We start from the raw sequence: 16,970 nt of genomic DNA on the forward strand, positions 1-16,970 counted from the left end.
TCTTACACTTTGAAATCCCGGCCATTGCACAGACAGGGGGGGCAAAAAAAAGCTAAATATTTAAATTCATTATTGTGCTGTTAGATTTTTTTTAAATAGCAGTCAATCAGCTCATTGTCACACGCTTGGTTAACTGAGTCAAAGACCTTACTTGAACTAGCCTTGTATAACGCTTCGTTTCAGACAATCTCACTACTGTGTCTTATGTTAAGACTGCACAAAAGTTTTCAGTTTTCCACAGATGCCATGGTTACCCTTATTTCTAAACAACATCTGGAATTAGATGTTTTGACACAGGACTGTGGGCTAGAAATGTCTAATAAGGGCTTGAAGGAAAAAGAAATTCTTTAAGTGGCAGAGAGAAAACATACTCAGAAGTTTTGCATTTTGTGTGACAAAAAAAGGGGAGCAAGAGGAGAGAATTGGCCTGGTCGCGCAAATAACTTTTCCAGAATTAAACACAAAAAATGTATCTAGTCTCACCTGTGACAAACATGCATTCCAGGAGGCTCTTGAACTCCACTTTTGACTTTTATCTTTCAGCCAAGTAGATTCAGTTTAAAGATTTTTTTGCTTATAACGCACTCCCACAGACTTTCTTCATTTTGTTTTCACAGCGATGAGTGGAACTTATAACACACTTTTCCCCAGTCTTGAAGTGCTCGGTGGCAAAGCCCCTTATAAGTAGAGGGATTTTATTCACTGACAGCAAATATACATTTAAGCGTAAGTTCTAACAATAACCAGCCAAGGTTGATCTAGAATCCACCTGCCCACACAACGGCAAACCTGCCAACCTTATATTAGCAAATTTTCAGCACTATAAATCACCTTTCAAAATGATCAGGACACTTTAAAAAGGAGGAGGATGCAAAATAAATACTGTCTTTACTCTTGGAACTATCAGCAGTATTTCTATGCATAAAATAATAAGTGAGATGGGAAGTAAAAGATATTAAAGAACAAAACCCAAAGTAAATTGACTACTGGCACATGAATTGGTCAAATGTTTATTTTGCTAAAGAACAGCTTTTATTAATTTTCTGTCATGTTGCAATAACTTGGATGTGGATACAGTGATCTATATCCTGGATCCAAAAAAGCGCAGATGCTGACAACATACAGATATTTGCCACATGTCCCTTCAGCCCTGTATAAACCTTTTTTTTTCTCAAGTAATACACATAAATGAATTGCAGAACTATCTGACACACGTTGCGTATTTGAAATGTAGCCCAACTTGGTAAGATGACTACAGATTTGAATAAAAATAGTTCCTGAGATTTTTCTGCAGTGTACAATGGATTTAACCTCCATTTCCTTCTAAGTGCATGTAACTTACTGCTCTTGGAAACAATATACACATCAATTTTTATTTGGTGTAATTTCACATGGATGTCCCAAACAACCCATAATTTCCAGCCTGGCTTGTGTCCCACTGTATAAAATACAATATCTTCCCCAAAGGACTTACATGATGCTGCAATGAAAAACCTCAGAGCCAAACCCACTGCACTCTGTGATGTCCTGTGAAACTGATGAGAGCCAAATGACTTTTGGACAACTAACTATGAAGACTTTGCAAACACTATGATCGCAGCAGCTGCACACTGCAAGCAAGTTATAGGAAGGGCATAAGCATGCAGTGCTCTTAACAGAGATGAGTTGGGAGCAGTCTGAAAAGGCCCACTGTTAATTTAAAATCAAGAACAAAATGAAGCATGGACAACAGCTATGCAAAGTTCTGTGTGTGTGCCTGACCAGTGTCTGTGAGATATAGATATATAGATATATACAGATTTTTCAAGGGAGCGTTACACAAGCGTGAGGACTCCTAAAAAGAAAACCTGGCAATTCTGACTACAGAAAAAAATTGGAAACAGCTTTTTTTAAACACTGACTCTGTTATACAATTATTCTTTCACAACAGCCCCAATCCACGATCAGCTGACATCTCAAAATACTTAGCTAACCAGCAGAATAATTTCCTACCTTGCTTATCTATCTCACATTTCTCATGTTTTAGAACAAGTACATTACTCTATTGAAAATCCTGTGAATCTAATGGATGCTTCATGTATGCAGAATCTGGCCTCTAGTTTCTTACTGATACCTAAAGGACCAGTGCAAACAAACAGAAAAGATAGCTCATATTTTCTGCTATTCAGGATATGAAATTTTGAGACATCAGAATTCTAATCTTTATTATGTTACCACGCCAAAGACTTCAAAGCACTGACATAAGATAAAAAGGAACATAATGTAACCCTGGTTTAAATTATGTATTTCCCAAGATATTTACCTTGGGTGAAAAGTAAATATGGAAGCTCCAAAACTAATACCAAAGTTCAAAAAACTGGTTTATAATAGAATTCTGCCCGTGCTTACACTCTTACCGGTTACTCTCTTGGAGAACGCTTCATGAACAAAACAGGCTTCGTAAAATTCTGACGCTCCTCACTAATGGCAGACGATCTGGAATGCAAGTGAACCACAGAATTAACCAGTCAGTCAATACAAGTATAGTCCTTACCCATTACCTACTGAATTCAGCCAGTAGTGAGCCTGGGGCTCCAAGTTAAATACTTCATTCATTTCTTCATTCATTCGTTCATTCATTCATTTGTTCATTCACTCACACCCTTAGATTTACTCTGGTAGGTCTCAGAATGTGAGCCAGGCTTCAACACTCAGCCTGGAAGGTAATGACCCTTATTGACATTGCCATAAATGTGAAGTTTGTGTTTGCTGTCAGTCAAGTATGATGTGATTCCTATTGATTTGTGGTGGAAGGGCATAATGACTTTAACCCTCAGGGCTGGATGAGCTCTGCCTAGGGCAGAAAGGAAACCCTGCTGATGGTGAAGAAAGTTGTTATACAGTTTTCCTCGTGCTGTCAGACAACTATGGATTACTGGAAATAGTTCATGCCACTCTGAGCAGGGGACCTGGGAGCAATACAGACAGTTGACCACTGCTATATTTTGTGGCCTGTCCTAACATATGCAATTTGCCTCCCCTTCAGAAATCTATACCTCAGTCATACAAATCTCTTGGGAACAAGCCTGGATCCAGGATACACTGAGAGTCCCCTTCACTATGTGGAGTATGGAGAGGCTGGCCAGGGCAGAGGAGGTGGGTTCAGCGGGGAGCAGAACAAGTGAATACTTGAATTAGGAGATTTACTAAGCAAATGGAAAACAAACAGTGTGTTAGCTTTCCATGTCTTTTTAGAATTCTTAAGTGTTCATGCATTTGTGCTGCAGGAACATATGTCCTAGACAAACATGTTGTCCTTCATGTGCTTAGTCAATCCATTCTTTGCTTTACTTACTCATATGACTTCAGACACTATTTCTCTTTCTGTATGGCCATATGTTAATGATTCATAACTGTAAAAAATGTGCTTACAATTAGTCCTCCAGATGCAACACACAGACTACAGCAACCTCAACCAGTCTGGAGTGGACAAAGGATCTTCTCTCGTTGCAGTCCTCTCTGCCTCCCTGCCCCCGCTTAACAAGTCTGCACCAGCGGTGGAGCTTCTAGTGTTTTGTATACACTTATTTTCCATTCAGACCTTTTCTGTTTTCCAGAGTACCTCCTTTTCTGGCATACGTTTACTTTCCTCCCTGTCTTTTCTTATAATAGTTGGCATAGGCAAAATTTATCCACTTACTGTGAAAAGTCTATTATCTGCTCTTCCCCTGCGTGCAAAGGGGCACTCTATTCCAATACTTCCTTGTCGTAGCCAGAAGCCACTAAAGTCCTAAGGAAAACAACTTTTTTTAAAACACTGACTCTGTAAAACAATTATCCTTTCACAAATGCACAGTGTTAAAGGCCTGTTCCTGTTCGACTTGGAGGCAATCTGGTTCTAAGAACAAGAACATTTTCTGCATTTCTTAAAAAGGCTCAGGATAACTGTAAGTAACTTTTAGTGTCCTCGGTGCATTTTTCTTTCACGAAACCTTTCATCTTCTGCATCAGGACAGCTGCATCTGCAGGTTGTGCACAAGCACAGGGAGCAGCAGCTCAGGAATCAAGCTCTCGAAGAGTCCGAATTGTGCATCTTTCTGGAAAGGGCTCACGGGCAGCCACGCGCCTGCTGCTGGAGGCACAGCGAACAGGTACGGTACATGTGGAATCAGCAGGCTTGTTAGGGAGCCATTGGTCTGCAGGGATTTTGTATGACCATCTTTCTGTGATGAGCTATGCTTTGAGGCTCGGTTTCAGAAAAAGATGGCGATGTTTGGGAATAATTTCTTACAATGCTTCCAGTCAAAAGGACAGGTCAAAGTTCTGGAAAAATAAAACTGTGACCATTCAGGGATCTGATGCTTCTCAGTTACATTAAAAAATAAAACCTGGAAGAATGGAAGTTTATACATAACATCAGGTTTCCATACAGTGTTTTGCTATTTGCACTATTAACGGCCAATGTAGGATGTCACCAGCCTAGCAAGACCACAGGAAAGCAATGTGAGCCAAAGTTCCTGAAAGGGAGTAAAGCATATGGTCTCTGATCAACTCGTAAACACAAGATGATGAGAGAGGAGGAATACTTTGCCTGGCTTGGGCTATTCTATTCTATGCTACCTTAGCTTGGATGTAAGCTGTATATGGAAAGGCAACAACTGATCACCAGGACTAAGCAGAAGAGACCAGCAACAGGAAAACAATCTAGCAGGGGATGGGGTGCATCACACATCAATACGTCTCATGGCAGGTCTGCTTAAGGCAAAGGGAGGATTACAGCCCGCTCCTCAATGAGACATGCAGCACAATAGTGCCGAACTGTTCTTTGTAAGACAGCATGTGTGATCCTTTTTATTTTATTTTAATTTTAAGGAATGGTCGTCTGAGCCCAGGGGATGGTCGTCTGAGCCCAAGGGATGAACTGTTAACACTAAAAGGACAGTCACTTAAAGATCTGTCCAGCAAGGAGACTGAGACTCTTATTCACCCAAGGACACAGCTGATGAACTTCATGATGTCCAGCAAAGTAAGCATCAAAGTTGTGGTCCCCTCCCACAACGGTGGGGTGATTTGACAACATTTACTTGAGAGAGATGGGGAATTTGTGCATCAGACATCTGAAGAACATGGTTTTGCTCTTCCTGACAAAACCCCAGACCTCTTGTGGTCAGACGCTGGTGACTTTCAGCATAGTTTTTTTCCCAGATAAACAGAGGCTATGGGGAGGCCGAGGCCCTGGGAAATTCTAGCAAGGGCTGCACAACCCTTCCTTTTAGAAACACACAGCTTGACAATGTTGATTTTCCATTTGGAAGATAAGCAAAAGCAGAAGTGGATTTAAGGGAAGATCCATGAATCCTGAAGCCAGAGAGCAGGGTACTGAAGAAGTTTTGTGGATCTAAGATCTATAGCTAGGAACTTCCCATGGTGAGTATTGCTGGAATTTGCTGCAGAGAGAAGGGAACACGAGAGAGCATTAGCCGGTCAGCAATCCTGGATTCTCACCAAATCGTTCAGTGATCTTTTAATCTTTCTTTCATAGAGTCCATTTCACTGGATTAGGCATTTCATTTCAGGTTTCTTGTCCTCTCATCCCCATCCAAACTAGATGGTACCAAAGGCTCTTCACTTGCAAATTCTAGAGCAAATCTGAGGATGATGACTGGACAGGGTTAGTCCCCTAACACACATTTACCACTTTGAAGCCAACAGAGCTCGGCCAGAGATTTGTTGCAGACTTCAGATCATTGTATTCAAGGAAAAAACAAATGCACTTCTTGTTCTCTGCAGTAGGGTCACACAGAAAGCTCTGATATAAACCTAGACTGAGAAAATACACCTGACTGTAGCTACTATCAGATCTGAAGAGAATGCACCCCTTTCTAGGATGGCAGAGGACAACTGTCTTACCCAGATGTCTCCTGGATTCTGCCAAGATTTTCATTTATTTTCTCTCCTTTAAATGCCTAAATGGCCAGAAAGGAACTATATTCAACTCTTGAAGCACAAGACCACCCAAGAGACAGCCAGGTGAACCGTGCATTTAAAGAAAGCCTGCACCAAATTAATTAGGGGTTAATAACAGAGGCTTTTAAAACTAGCTAGCTTGACAGGAGACACATTGCAAAATCATTTTCAAAATGCCTCTTTAAGGATGTTCTCTGCATTTTTTATTCTGAAGAGCTCCACAGCGAAGTAGGATTTTGCTACTTAGCAATGGGTCCACCTGCTGTCAAAGAGGAAAATGATCATATATTAGTTGAATCTCCAAACAGCACTGCTAAAATCAGACTGCGGCAAGAAAGTGTCTTGTTTGGCTCCAGATAGATTAGAACACATAAATCCTGCTCTGATGCTGCTCTTGTGGCTTTCTCAGCCCTCGCAGAACAAAACCCTTTTATATTTGGAGTTTTGCTATATTTCAATCAGTTTCTGTATGATGCCTGTATTTAGAAATGTTTTTCCTTTAACTGTGATTCCCTCAGGATCAACGGCATTCCCTGTGTCACAACAGAAGCGGGACTGTCAGGAACCACGCACATCCAGAAATTATTCCTAACATCAGTTGTTGCTCAGATACAATCATTTATATACTTTCAAACCGCTCTAAAAACTTGCATTTAGAAACCAAACATTTTATCGGCAAGTTTTGAAATACTAGGATTAGAGGGCGTATTTTCAAAAGCAACTCAAATTTTTCAAGCGGAAGGGGGTGAATTTTTTGAAAAAACTCAAGTCTTGTCCTTAAAGGTTTTTAAACACGCAGATCATATTTTGACTAAAAAGCATCCCTCTGAAATCAGTAGAAGTTAGGCACCTATCCACCATTGCGAAGCTGGGCCTAAGAATTCTCCTTTTGAAAATAATACCCTTCTAAGGTGATGGAAACTGAATACCCCAAAGTGCCAGTTATCTCCAGAAAATGACCCAGCATGGCTACAGTTTATTGTACATCAAAATATTAGTTTGTTCGAACCACCTAGGGATACCCAATTAAATTTCTATTGATTTTGACTAAAGAATCTATTAATCTCTTTTTACTTTGGCAAGTTATAATCACGTTTATAACAAAGTTTTGAGCTGCATTCATCTTTACAAATGCATTTATTTAAAATAATTGATTTTGCTGTTTTTTTTTAATTCAGGTTGAAATATGTGCAAGTCAAATTAGGAGAAGTTTTGGTTTTAAGTTTAAATCACTTTCGAGAATTTCTTGCATGGCAATAGCCTTATTCCTCTTTATTTATTTATTGTAGGAAACACCAACCTGTAAGGAAAGGCCTTTGGAAGCACTAAATGGCTTTCTGCACAGTAAAGCTGCTTGTCAACGGACTCGCAGTAACTCAACCAGTAAGTTGCAAAGAAGTAATCTTTTTACTCATAATATTCAGGGAGTGCACAGCACTTTATCCCGTGATGTTACTGCAGCGTTGGAAGAAATTGCAGTTATTCTCCACTTTTACTCTGGGGTTCTCAGCTAAGAATTGCTGAGACGTAAAAGCATCAGCATTTATATTCGCGATATTCTACAATAGTGTTTTGTGCACAAGCATTCAATTTTATGTGTGTTTGGTTGGTTGGTTTGGGGTTTTGTTTGTTTGTTTGTTTTGTGGTTTTTTTGTTGTTGTTTGAGGTTTTTTTTGTTGTTTTTTGTTTGTTTTTTTAAAGTTATATTCTCAAAGGCCAATGCTTTTTCAGTAGGAAACGTTTGCTTTTGACTATATTTAACATTAACGGCTATCTGCCTAGTATGGATTGAAAAGATCACTCCCTTCACCAAGAGATTTGCAGGAGGAAAAGCATTTCTAAGTAGCATTTACCTGACAAAATGAATATGCAGAAATGTCCATCACTTGCAAAATAACACAGCCTCTCTCTCCGCAATAAGCAGGTGTAAACCCATACTGGATGGGGGAGATGGACTGCACAGCACCCCGGCCAGCTGTGCCCTTCAGGGACAGGCAGCCCCACGCCCTCAACACCAGCCGCAAATCTCTTTCCCAACAGCTGGAGTGCTCTGGAGGGAGAGTCCCCGTAAGTGTTGCAGGAAATCGCCTGAAAACCGCACAAAACTCCTTCAAAACTCTGAAATTCTGGCTGCTGTTCCACACACCTTGGCATCTGTTAGTTTCGCTTTGCTCCATTTAAGGTGTTGAGCTCTCTTAGGTTTGTAATGAGCATGGATTAAGTCTGTCCCCAATGAACTTCATGAACAGCTTTCGGTAACGACTTTTGTTAGTGCTTAAATTAGTTTGTAATACCCAATTCCCTGTTGAAATAGGAGATTTTCATTAAATATTTCATTAAATGTCCATTAAAATAGGTCAAATCTCAGAGGCTGGAGTTAAGAAATCCACTATCTGTGGAATGGAGGTAGGAATAGCACTGAGAAATTGCTTACCTAGAATATCAAGCAAAGAGGAGGTGCTTCACTTCTTCCAGATGTAGAAAGAAGCCTATGTGACAGCTTAATGGAGGCAGTAGAGGGTATTTCGCAGTCTGAAGAACTTTTGTGAGCGCTAATTCCTATTTTGGGGGAAATGCTGAAATCAGGTTGTGTTTGTCCCAATATAAAGTTATGTAGTGGCAAGATGAGGGAAGGGGTTGGAATTTCTTGTTTCTTAGTTCAGTTCTTAGGGGCAAATATGATAATACTTGTTTAGGATACCTAAAGGCCACAAATGGGATTTTGACATGGAGAAGCAAGTGGAAGCACAAACACATCTTTCTACACCATCACACCACTTCAATGGCCAACATTCTAGTTTTGCTCTAGTTTAATTACTGCAGGACACTTTCAGTGAGCAGTGAGTTATTGCCTGAACAAGCAGCTTCTGAAAATTAGAGAGAATTGATTTTTTTTTTTAAAAGAAATATTTAGTACCATTAGTTATAAACATGAAAATTTGAAGTAAACAAGTTGTCCTAATGCATGTCTATGAATTTCTGGCGCGGTTTTAAAATTATTATTATTATTATTATTATTATTATTATTATTATTATTTTAATGTTCACAGGCAATTTCAAGGCCATCTAGATCACTAAGCACTGCACAACTAGTACACACGTCCTGCGGCTCACAGGCATCAGTAATCTCAAACATCGTATTGATGAAAGGACAAGGGAAGGTAAGACTGGTTCTGTTGATTTACCGTAGAGTTTTACTCCATTTCACAAATGTAAACTGCAAAGTGCAGGGAAGTGACTTCACGTGTTCAGGTTGCTACTTCTGGGTTGCAAATTTGTGATTAGTTATCATTCACTTGCTTTTGTTCATGTTCTGAAGTATCTCTTTGCTAAAGCACAGTTTTCGGGTTCTAATAACAGCTCCACATCAAGCTACCAACACCACCACTGAGGTTCACTGCTGCCCTGTTTTGGCAGCTGGAGGTAGGCTTGAAATCATAAACTCTGTGTCATCTGCAAGTTGCACTCACACAGCAACCCCAAAGCTTTCTTCAAGTCAGAGTTGAGCCATAAAGGCAGTTCTGTTGAGAAGGAAAACAACTACCAGGAATGCACATGATCTCAATAAAAAACAATAAACATTTGAAAAAATAAAACAAGAACAACCAAGCAACCAAATGACCACAAAGCCTGGAGAAAGACAGAATAATATGCTTAAAAGAAGAATACAGAAGCTATGAACATAAACACATAGCTTTTGAACTTGTTGGATAAGGCTCTGAATTTGTTCATGAATAACCTTTCCAGTAAGAATATTTACTATTTTATTTATAACTATTTAAGCTGTGAGATGAACCTCAGGTATCATTCCATGAAGTAGGATCATCATCATAATTCACAAAATAATTATTTCTTTTCTGTATTTTGGAAGTTTATTAGGATGTTATCAGCACAGTACTTTTACTTTACATTTGAGGGACTCTAAATGGCTCCAGAGGCGTGACTTTGTCTTGTAACATCCTTCTAAGGATAGCAGGTGGTGTTTTATTTTTATATAAGGGAAAAAAGGTCAAAAAAAGTAGATAAGTATCTATCTATGAAGGTCTGTTGGTGCTGCTTAAATTGACAACATACAATAACTCTGTGTGGTAGAGGGTAAGAGAGAGAGATCTCCATGACATCTCCACTCGTGTGTCTGAAATCAGTAGAAATATCAGAATCTCATGTGTTTTTTTTTTTAATCAGACTCATTTATGGGAGAGAATATTAAGGAGAAGAACAGATAAATTCATCTCTCGAGGCTGCTGTTGGATCAAGGGGAAAAAAAAACTAGACACCTTCCTGTGTGTTTGTAATAATGAATTGATTGCAGCAAACAAAAAGCAAATCATGAGGGTATTCTGCCGAAATTCTAAATTGATTATACTACTGGTATGCAGTTAACTCTTTTTTAATGGATTATGCTATTCCATTTGTTAATGCTGCCCACATAGGTAACGCAGAAGAAACTGTGAACGAATCATTATGAGAACTGAACATGGGCTCTCACACGCTGTTTTTCTTCATAAATTAGGGTTTGGGCTTCAGTATTGTTGGAGGGAAAGACAGCATTTATGGACCAATAGGCATCTACGTCAAAACCATCTTTCCTGGTGGAGCTGCTGCTGCTGATGGAAGGCTACAAGAAGGTGGGAAATCCTTCTTTTCTCCCTTTTCTCACTCCAGATTCCCAAAGAATTAAAGATTAAAGTGAAGCTGAAATGAGCCATAAGTGACTTCTACACCTGCATCCATTATTGTGTTTGTAAGACTCTTTTTGTGTACATTTATGTATCATGTAACTTACTGCACAATACAGTAGTAGTAACACAGTACATTTTTTTCTCTAAAAACAGGTGATGAAATCCTGGAACTGAATGGAGAATCCATGCATGGATTAACACATTATGATGCTTTACAAAAATTCAAGGTTACGTACTGTTCTTCCAGCACAATTTCTGTCTGCACACAATGTGCACGTGAACTCAACTGATTCATTCATTCCCTTTTCTTTCTAGCAGGCCAAAAAGGGTCTTCTGACACTTACAGTCAGGACAAGCTTCAGCCCACCTCATTCTGCTTCCAGTTGTCTGTCACCCCACTTGTGTCACTCACTGAACTCCAGTACATGCATAACCAAAGAAAACAGCTCTTTCAGTTCAGAAAGGGCAGCGTTCTCATTAAGTGCCACAAAGCCCAATGACAGGGTCATAATGGAAGTTACCCTAAACAAAGGTAAGTGGTAAAATTAACTGAGCACTGGCAAACAAGGCACTGATTGATTGGTTGCTCTCTGAATGTCTTTCCTCACTAACCTGATTCCTTTCCTGAATTAAGTTTTTATAGTACCCTAAATCAGATCTTGGTGCCCGTCAATGCACTAAGTGTGAGAAAGTATATTTCTTGGCAACAGCTACCAGTTATTAAGTAGATTATGCAGCCCACCAATAATTATGCAAGCAGCCCATTTCATTATTGAAAAGGCTCAAAACCAAATAAAATACATATCTATATCTTCTGGTAGTTCTTTTACCTCCTCTCCAATTGTCACCACCTTCCATTTATAACCAACCACTGGCAGAATGAAATAAACTTTTAAACATGGGAACATCAAAGCAACAAACAAAGCAAAGTCTCTCAGAGGTAACAGTGTGACTTACCAAACACAATGTGGGATCCAGAGTGATTGCCCAGAGCAAAAAGGGTAAATTCACAAAAATCTTAAACTGTATTATACAAAACAGAAAGAGGATTGAGATGATACAGCAAACAATAGGCACACATGTGTAACTTTTTTTTTCTCTCCTTACTTTTTGTTCCTCCTCAATTTTTTTTCCTCCTTTATTCAGTCTCCTTGTAAAGTCATTTGAATTCTTCTGCAATTACAGATATTTTGCAAAATAAACCTGCTTTGCATTATGTCTGTGATGAATTGCAAACCAGATTTTGGAACTCCACAAACAATATTGGTGTGCACTCAATTGAATCATAGGGGAACAAAAAAATAGAAAGAAAACCCAAAAAATATAAAAGCAGTAGGAGTAACAGCTAATATTGAACGATTTAATACTGAATATCTAGTTTGCATAGAGAAAACTAATTAAATTGAAGACAGCTTTTAAAAAGTTCTCTCTAATGTTCCAATGTTTGTTTTTTTTTTATTTTTAATTATTCTTTCAGAGCCAGGTGTTGGCCTTGGGATCGGGTTATGTAGCATTCCCTACTTCCAGTGTATTTCGGGGATTTTTATTCACACCCTCTCACCAGGCTCAGTGGCACATATGGATGGGAGACTCAGGTAGGATGAGAAAGAGTGTCTGTCTTAAACCACAAGGTATTCATTGCTTTATTTTATGGGTTCATTTTTGACCTGCTTGTGCTTTCTGAGGATTTTGGGTTTAAAGCATACCGGAGGGTTTGAGCATGCATATTTAAGATACATCAGGTTTCCAAATAAATCACAACCCAGTGAAATTATTGTCTCTTGGCAATAATGGCAAGCTTTGGGGGTCTTAGACAAGCATATAGAATGCTTCCTGAAGGAGATTTCCAAATGAGAAAGTATCTGGAAAAACCCAAACATATGACATATTCTGGCTTGTTTGAGTGCCAGTTTTTCCTGACACAAGCAGCTCAAATTCTATCACTTCTTGCCTAATAGAAATACAGATTTGCTGAAATTACTTTTACTGGAAAGGTAGAAATTAACTTCATAAGATTTATGACCAATGAGTAGTGCTGAACATATTTAGAATTGAACACAACACAGCATTTTCAATGAAGGCTTTTCGATTAATATTAGGTGCTCTGTAACACCCCTTTCTACATGCCTAAGACCTTAGCTGAGAGAACTGCGGTCTTAGCTATGTGAAAATTTGTATGATGTGAATCACATGAATCTTAACGCACGTAGGTATTTGCAGTAGAGAAGAGAAGGGCAGCCTCAGCTTCCATGTGGGCCTGATTTGGATTTTGCCTAGAAAGATTCAGTCTAGCAGTCAGCAGGATTACTATGGCATCTCAGTAGAATTTTTCTATTAACAAGCCATTCATATGTAGCAGAAACACATCTTTTCTGACCTTAAATAAATCTAGCAGACCATAAAGACAGGAAAGGTGAAGCATTGACTTGAAAGGAAGGAAGGAAGATGTAGGTGGAAGCAGCAGTTGAGCTGCCTACAGCAGAAAGATCAGACACAAAGTGAGAATAGCTGAAGAAAGCTCAAAGGTTGCATGCAACAAGGCAGTTGTATCAAAAACCTTGACATCCAGCTCATTCTCATTTCATTTTCTCTAACAGGAACAGAGACATACAATGGTTAATCTGTGATTGAATTAAAGGTCAACCACATGAATTTGCTTGTGTATATGCACATGGGTGAGGCAAGGTTGAGAGGAAAAGAAAATCTGTTTTGTTTACATCCTCTCTTTTTTAACATCTCTGTAGGTGTGGAGATGAAATTATTGAAATTAATGAAACTTCAGTACAAAATACAACTCTCAATGAAGTTTACGCTGTGCTAAGCCATTGCAATCCTGGTGCGGTGCAGATTATTATCAGCAGACACCCTGAGCCACAGGTAGCAGACTCTTCTTTCTGCCTTTTGATAAAGCACACGTTGAGAACTAAGACTCAGTGATGGAGCAGGAACTAATCTAAAAGAGGTGGGAAAATGTTGATAACAAAAGACGCTGATCTCTTTACAAGCAGTGTTGCATACAAACAAACCTGAAATATAATCTTGAAAAAGTCTTAAATACGATCATGTAAAATGTAAAGATCATTGCAGACAGTCTTGCATGAGTTTCATACGCTGTGAATAAGGAACCTACAGAAATACCATATAAGGAATAAATGAATATATATATCTTATTCAAGAAAGAATTCCGAATAATAAGAAAATAATTTGAAAGGAGGAATATACTGCCCTCAAAAAAAAAAACCAAAAAAACCCCAAATAAATGTTAATATACCCATCTTTCAGTAATTAAAATTTAGGTCTTGCCCAGCCAATATTTGTAGTTAAATTAATATTCAAGTATTTTATTCTTGCAAGATTTTTCTGCAAAATGCTTCCCAACATCAAATACTGTATAAATGATTATCAAGTTTAAATTGTTGCATAAATGATAATAGAAACATAGTATTAAATGATATTATACTGATAAATCCAGAACTCCATTCACAGTGAAATATGCAAAAGAATATTTATCTTGGAGAGATCTCATTTTATCTAAAAACCGATATAAACAGCAATCCAGAGATATACTTTAGCTCCACTGGAATATATACAAATCTAATGGTGTGCACTTAGCTTTAAAATTAGCTGATGTGTGGTATAGCTATGTCCACTCATTTCCATTAGAGAACTTGCAGGACTTGGAAATCTTTGTGAAAGCAATAAATGTTTAAGTGTTACTCACCCCACAGCAATCTCTTGAGAGTATAATGGCACAATATTTCCTAGGTGTCTGAGCAACAGCTAAAAGAAGCTGTGGCACAAGCTGTAGAAAACAACAGATTTGGAAAGGAGAGACATCAATGGAGTACTGAAGGTAAGGGAAGAAATGCATTCATTGAGACATGGTAATTTTGACTTAAAAGACAGACAGGGTGAGTACACGGTGTGTTAGAACCCTTGGTAACAGTCAAGTAACCCAGAGCAGAAAGGAAGAGGAGGAAACCTCACAGGACAGTGCTCCTAAAGTGCCTCCTAAGATACATTACCACAGTGATGAGAAAAGCCCACACCTGGCTGATCGTCAGCAACAATTTCTGTGCAAACTGCCTCTTGCTCTTTCTCATCCTTTCCAGCTCATAACTTCTGCTTAAAGCTTTTCAAACAATTGTCAGCAGGTGACAGGACCATGATAACAAGGAACTGCACAGTGCAGGTGATGTTCTGGGGACAAATCCCCTTCTGAGGAAAGGCATATGCAGTCATGTTTGGAGCTATTTGCCCAGTTCAGCTGTGACATCCTCTCACAGTAACATATTGCAATGATATTCCTCTTAGCATCCTCATTTCTTCTAAAGGACCAAAGGTAACAGAATCATCATCAGCAAAACTATACTGCTGATATATATAGATATATAGATATATAGATATAGATATATATATCTATATCTATGGGGAAAATGTAACATTATTTTGCTGTCCAAGAATGTAACTCTTGACTCTTCAATCTGCAAGCCTTTAGTGCATAAATCACACCTTTGCATCCACTGGTGGTGGTATTAGCTGCAAATTTAATCAGCTGAATCTTAGCAGTGAGCACTTTGCATGTATCTGAACAGATGTTTTGAACATATTCCCGATACAGGTGTTAAAAAACTAGAAACGAGCTGGCATGGGAGACATCCGTGTGAAAAACATATTGAAAGGAACGCTGCTTATTGCAACCGCAGGACACAGAAGCTAATGACCCGCTCCAGCAGTGACAGCAGCTACAACCCCAGGTCCTCATGTAGCAACAGCGCTGGGTACCAACTGACCGACTTGAAAGGAAGAGTACATAGCCTTGATGTACCCATCACCAGACAGCCTGGCCTGCTGTACTCATTGTCCGGTAACAACTCAGAGAGAAATTCCCCTCCTACTTGTAGTGAGAGAGGTCAGCCCTTGCAAAATGCTAAGAAATCATCAGAGATCCTCGTTAGAAAACCTAAATCATCAAAGCCCAAACCTCCACCAAGAAAATACTTTAAGCAAGACTGTACATGTAATGACCAGTGTAACGTAGACAGAAAAGAAAAGCTTGTATCCGAAGCGGCTGTATCACCTTCTGCAAGTGTTCAGGTAAAGCCACATTTCTCTTGTGTTTGAGTATTTGTGAAGTGGGGACAGAGGAAGGCAAAGTGACTTTGTATAATGGCAGGAAAAAAAGCAGGGAAGAAAGAGGAAGTATGCGTGGATATATGAGAACTGGGCGAAGGGAATGAGGCTCAAGTATGTGCCTTAGTGAACCCAGTTTAGGTCAAAATATGATGTTCAAAATAAGGTCAGAATGCAGAAAAGTGAAGGAAATTTTCTTTCATATCAAGGAATCTGAGTTAAAATCCCAGTGAGAGCAGCAGCGAGAATGAACTTGAGTCCCTCCCTGTCATTCCTAATGAACAAGTGCCACCAGTGGACCCTTTCTGGTTCCAGTTCGGCTCTGGGCTGGCACTGGAGGGGGTTGCACAGCCTCTGATGTCATCTGGGTATGGTTGATCCCAACCTCAACACTTAGAGAGGCAAATCATTTATGAAGCTAAGAAGTCACGAAACAGCTTGTTCGTTACGGTGGTGGATTTCGGTTGGAAGAAAGCACTAACATTATGTGCAGCAGGTAGTGTTGGGCTCACATACATTTCTAGAGACCAGGAGGTAGTAAATAAACTCATTTAAATTGCGAGGCATACACATATTTGTTGATAAGCTACAGTATTTCAAAGCTAAGTATGTATTTGTGCGTTACTAAATTTCAGTTCCCTCTCACCTAAGATAGATCAGAAAGGCTGTTTCACATTTGCATGAGTGTGAGGGATTGTGAGATCTGCACGCTGAAATGAAGTTGTGGTTTGTTTAAAAAAGAAACCTCTTTCCCCTGGGTTTAGTAATACAGCAGCAGAGACAAGCAGATCTCAATGCAATGCAACCAAAACCCCACACAGTTCCCAAAATGCAGAGATCAAAATAAAAAGACACAGCTCAGACTGAAGTCCAAGTATAATGTTAATATCCAAGAAAGCTTTGATCCAGCACCTCAGGTAAGGTCACACGATTACCATCCCCTAAAAAGAGAGCAATACAAACATATTCATCAACAGCTACCAGAAAATCAACTTTCTGTAGTAAAATTCTGGCAACTACCTACTTGTTCAACTTATCACTGCATGCAACTTATTATTCTTCGGTACTCACTTATTCTAAATGATAAGGAGAAAAAATAAATCAAGATCAACGAAGTCTATGAAAAGTCAAGCTCTGTTAACGCAGATAACTTCTTCTAGTAAGTCTGTATATCCCAGGGCAACAGCTCCTTTAAGTCCCCAGGAGAGA

The 16,970-nt window shown here is 39.1% G+C and overlaps 1 protein-coding gene across 1 annotated transcript in view; it reads left to right on the plus strand.

Annotated features, from left to right (window-relative positions):
* Positions 1-16,970, plus strand: part of IL16 (interleukin 16) — a 30,280-nt gene that overhangs the window by 4,435 nt on the left and 8,875 nt on the right. The window contains exons 2-13 of the mRNA XM_071814050.1: positions 3,991-4,130; positions 4,852-5,005; positions 7,236-7,329; positions 7,871-8,013; positions 8,997-9,107; positions 10,460-10,574; positions 10,782-10,855; positions 10,947-11,160; positions 12,106-12,223; positions 13,373-13,505; positions 14,394-14,481; positions 15,250-15,725. Of these exons, the coding sequence (XP_071670151.1) occupies positions 3,991-4,130; positions 4,852-5,005; positions 7,236-7,329; positions 7,871-8,013; positions 8,997-9,107; positions 10,460-10,574; positions 10,782-10,855; positions 10,947-11,160; positions 12,106-12,223; positions 13,373-13,505; positions 14,394-14,481; positions 15,250-15,725 (1,860 nt within the window). The remainder of the gene's footprint in view (positions 1-3,990; positions 4,131-4,851; positions 5,006-7,235; positions 7,330-7,870; positions 8,014-8,996; positions 9,108-10,459; positions 10,575-10,781; positions 10,856-10,946; positions 11,161-12,105; positions 12,224-13,372; positions 13,506-14,393; positions 14,482-15,249; positions 15,726-16,970) is intronic.

Source organism: Patagioenas fasciata, chromosome 12 (assembly GCF_037038585.1).
Source record: "Patagioenas fasciata isolate bPatFas1 chromosome 12, bPatFas1.hap1, whole genome shotgun sequence".
NCBI lineage: Eukaryota > Metazoa > Chordata > Aves > Columbiformes > Columbidae > Patagioenas > Patagioenas fasciata.